Source organism: Porites lutea, chromosome 3 (genome assembly GCF_958299795.1).
Source record: "Porites lutea chromosome 3, jaPorLute2.1, whole genome shotgun sequence".
NCBI classification, from domain to species: Eukaryota; Metazoa; Cnidaria; class Anthozoa; order Scleractinia; family Poritidae; genus Porites; species Porites lutea.
In genome coordinates, this window is record NC_133203.1 from 28,316,282 (window position 1) to 28,318,292 (window position 2,011).

The 2,011-nt window shown below is 35.9% G+C and overlaps 1 protein-coding gene across 1 annotated transcript; it reads left to right on the plus strand.

Annotated features, from left to right (window-relative positions):
* Nucleotides 1-505: 505 nt before the first annotated feature.
* Nucleotides 506-1,426, plus strand: LOC140932096 (adenosine receptor A2a-like). The gene is made up of 2 exons (XM_073381753.1): nt 506-866; nt 898-1,426. The coding sequence occupies exons 1-2, from the start codon at nt 517-519 to the stop codon at nt 1,412-1,414; spliced, it is 867 nt and encodes a 288-aa protein (XP_073237854.1). The 5' UTR covers nt 506-516; the 3' UTR covers nt 1,415-1,426.
* The last annotated feature ends 585 nt before the right edge of the window (nt 1,427-2,011 follow it).

Below are 2,011 nucleotides of genomic sequence, written 5' to 3' on the forward strand. Positions count from 1 at the left end.
TTTTATTGTTGTTTTCCTTAATCATGGCGGCGACCAGTGATATAAATATACACCAAGCCGTCAGTTAAAGTCGGCCTTAAGCCCTAAGTAAAGAGTGATAAGCATCATATTTCTCCATATAACATCTGATGTTATAGCGGAGCAGCTTCATAATGAGAATTAAGAACATGATTTAATCATGTGTTATTAACTTCGTCCCACCAGTTCTATAAGAAATAAATTTGGGCAAAAAATTAGAATTATAATCTTGATCTTCATCAGGCTTTTAAAAGGATTATATAGTCTAAAAGTAAGTTCAGTACGTAGTGAGACTAGCCATTATTTACCCTAACTAAAAGTTGAATTTCGTCTTTAATTCGATCTATCAGGCAACCAATCACAGATCAATGTGCCCTTGCCTAGATAATACACTGGTTCGAATGTCTACTACTTCTTACTGCATTTACTGCGAGATAACCTCCTAACTTCGCCATCGAAGGGTTCAACCTTCACGGGATTTGTTGTGTCGTGTTTGAGATGTCTAAAGCAGAGATTGTTATACTGTGCGGTGCAATTTTCCAAGGACTTTGCATCTTTCTTGGCAATTTTATCACTGTATTTGTGTTTTGGATGCATCGACACAAATTGAAGCGAACTTCTTTTCTCCTTATCAACTTGTCAGTTACAGATCTGCTTGTTGGACTCACACAAATTGCCATGGTCGGAGCTATTGCATTTCCACGTACTACTGGTGTACGCAAAGTTAGCAACAAATATTCGCCAGATATTTCAACCTGTTTTCAAGCTGCATTTTCAACCGCATCTGTGTTTTTTCTCGCTCTCATTTCACTGGAACGAGCCTTCGCTTTGATGTGGCCTCTTCGAGCCTCTTACAAGCACCAGTACTTACATCTACAGCATTATACTCGTATGGACAGCTGCAATGACAGTTGGTGCATCGTGTTTGTTAGCTGTGTACGGTATCCTGAAATACAGATATTACATGGCTCTCTTGTCCATTGTCATTATTTTAAGTTTGGTTATAGTCTCCCTCTCTTATTTAGCAATTCGAACAAAACTCACACATCAAGGCCCGGCTATCAATACTGGACATAACAGACAGGATAATGAACGAAACGCAAAGCTTTCTAGAACTTTGTTTATTGTCATAGGTGCGTCAGTCATTTTCTGGTTTCCAGGCCTTGTAGTTTACTTAATCTCTTTATTTTTCACTCCCGGTCAACATTCTACCATTTTTATCTTCCTGTTTAGCACAATGTTACACGTAACCAATTCCCTCGTGAACCCAGTTATTTATAGTTTAAGGATGCCAGTCTTTAGAGAAGCTTTTAAGCGAGTAAAAAAGAAGGTAAGAATTCGAAGGCAACACAAAACCTACACAGTTTATTATAAATCATCTAAAGTGGAAACATAATTGTTATGATTCGGGCGGAAAAGTAAAACAGTTTTACCTACGTCTCCTTACTTGCTCCTTGAACTGTGCGTTCAGCATTTAAATAAAGTCAAAGATAGCATAATATTTAGCATGGCATTATAGTCTTCTTACTACACTGTATTTGAAAATCTACTGAAAATAGCTGCGTACCTAGATAGATTTTGTCTGTGGTATTATAATCAAACATTATTGTACTCCAAACTTGTCAATAGACTAACATAAATCCTGAAGTGATAAACTTCGTTATAAGTTTATGACAAGGTAGTTTTCGCTGAATTTTAATCTTTTACTCCATCAATATCTGACTTAATTAAAAGATCGAATTATCTTGGCCGGTGTTTTTTTAATAGAGCAAACGAAATTAATTCACAGTTTGTCTTATATTTTAGCATTCGCTGCAAAAACTACAATAGAAAAGTATTAATGATGTTATGTAAATATAGTGTTAAGGTTCATAGACGAAATAGTTGTTTTCTTTACAGAGTCTCTTTTTAGCTATGATCTTTTAAAATCCACACTGAAATCCAAAATTTAAAGCCTTTGTGGAGAAACACCTCCCAACTAATTTATGTGTAA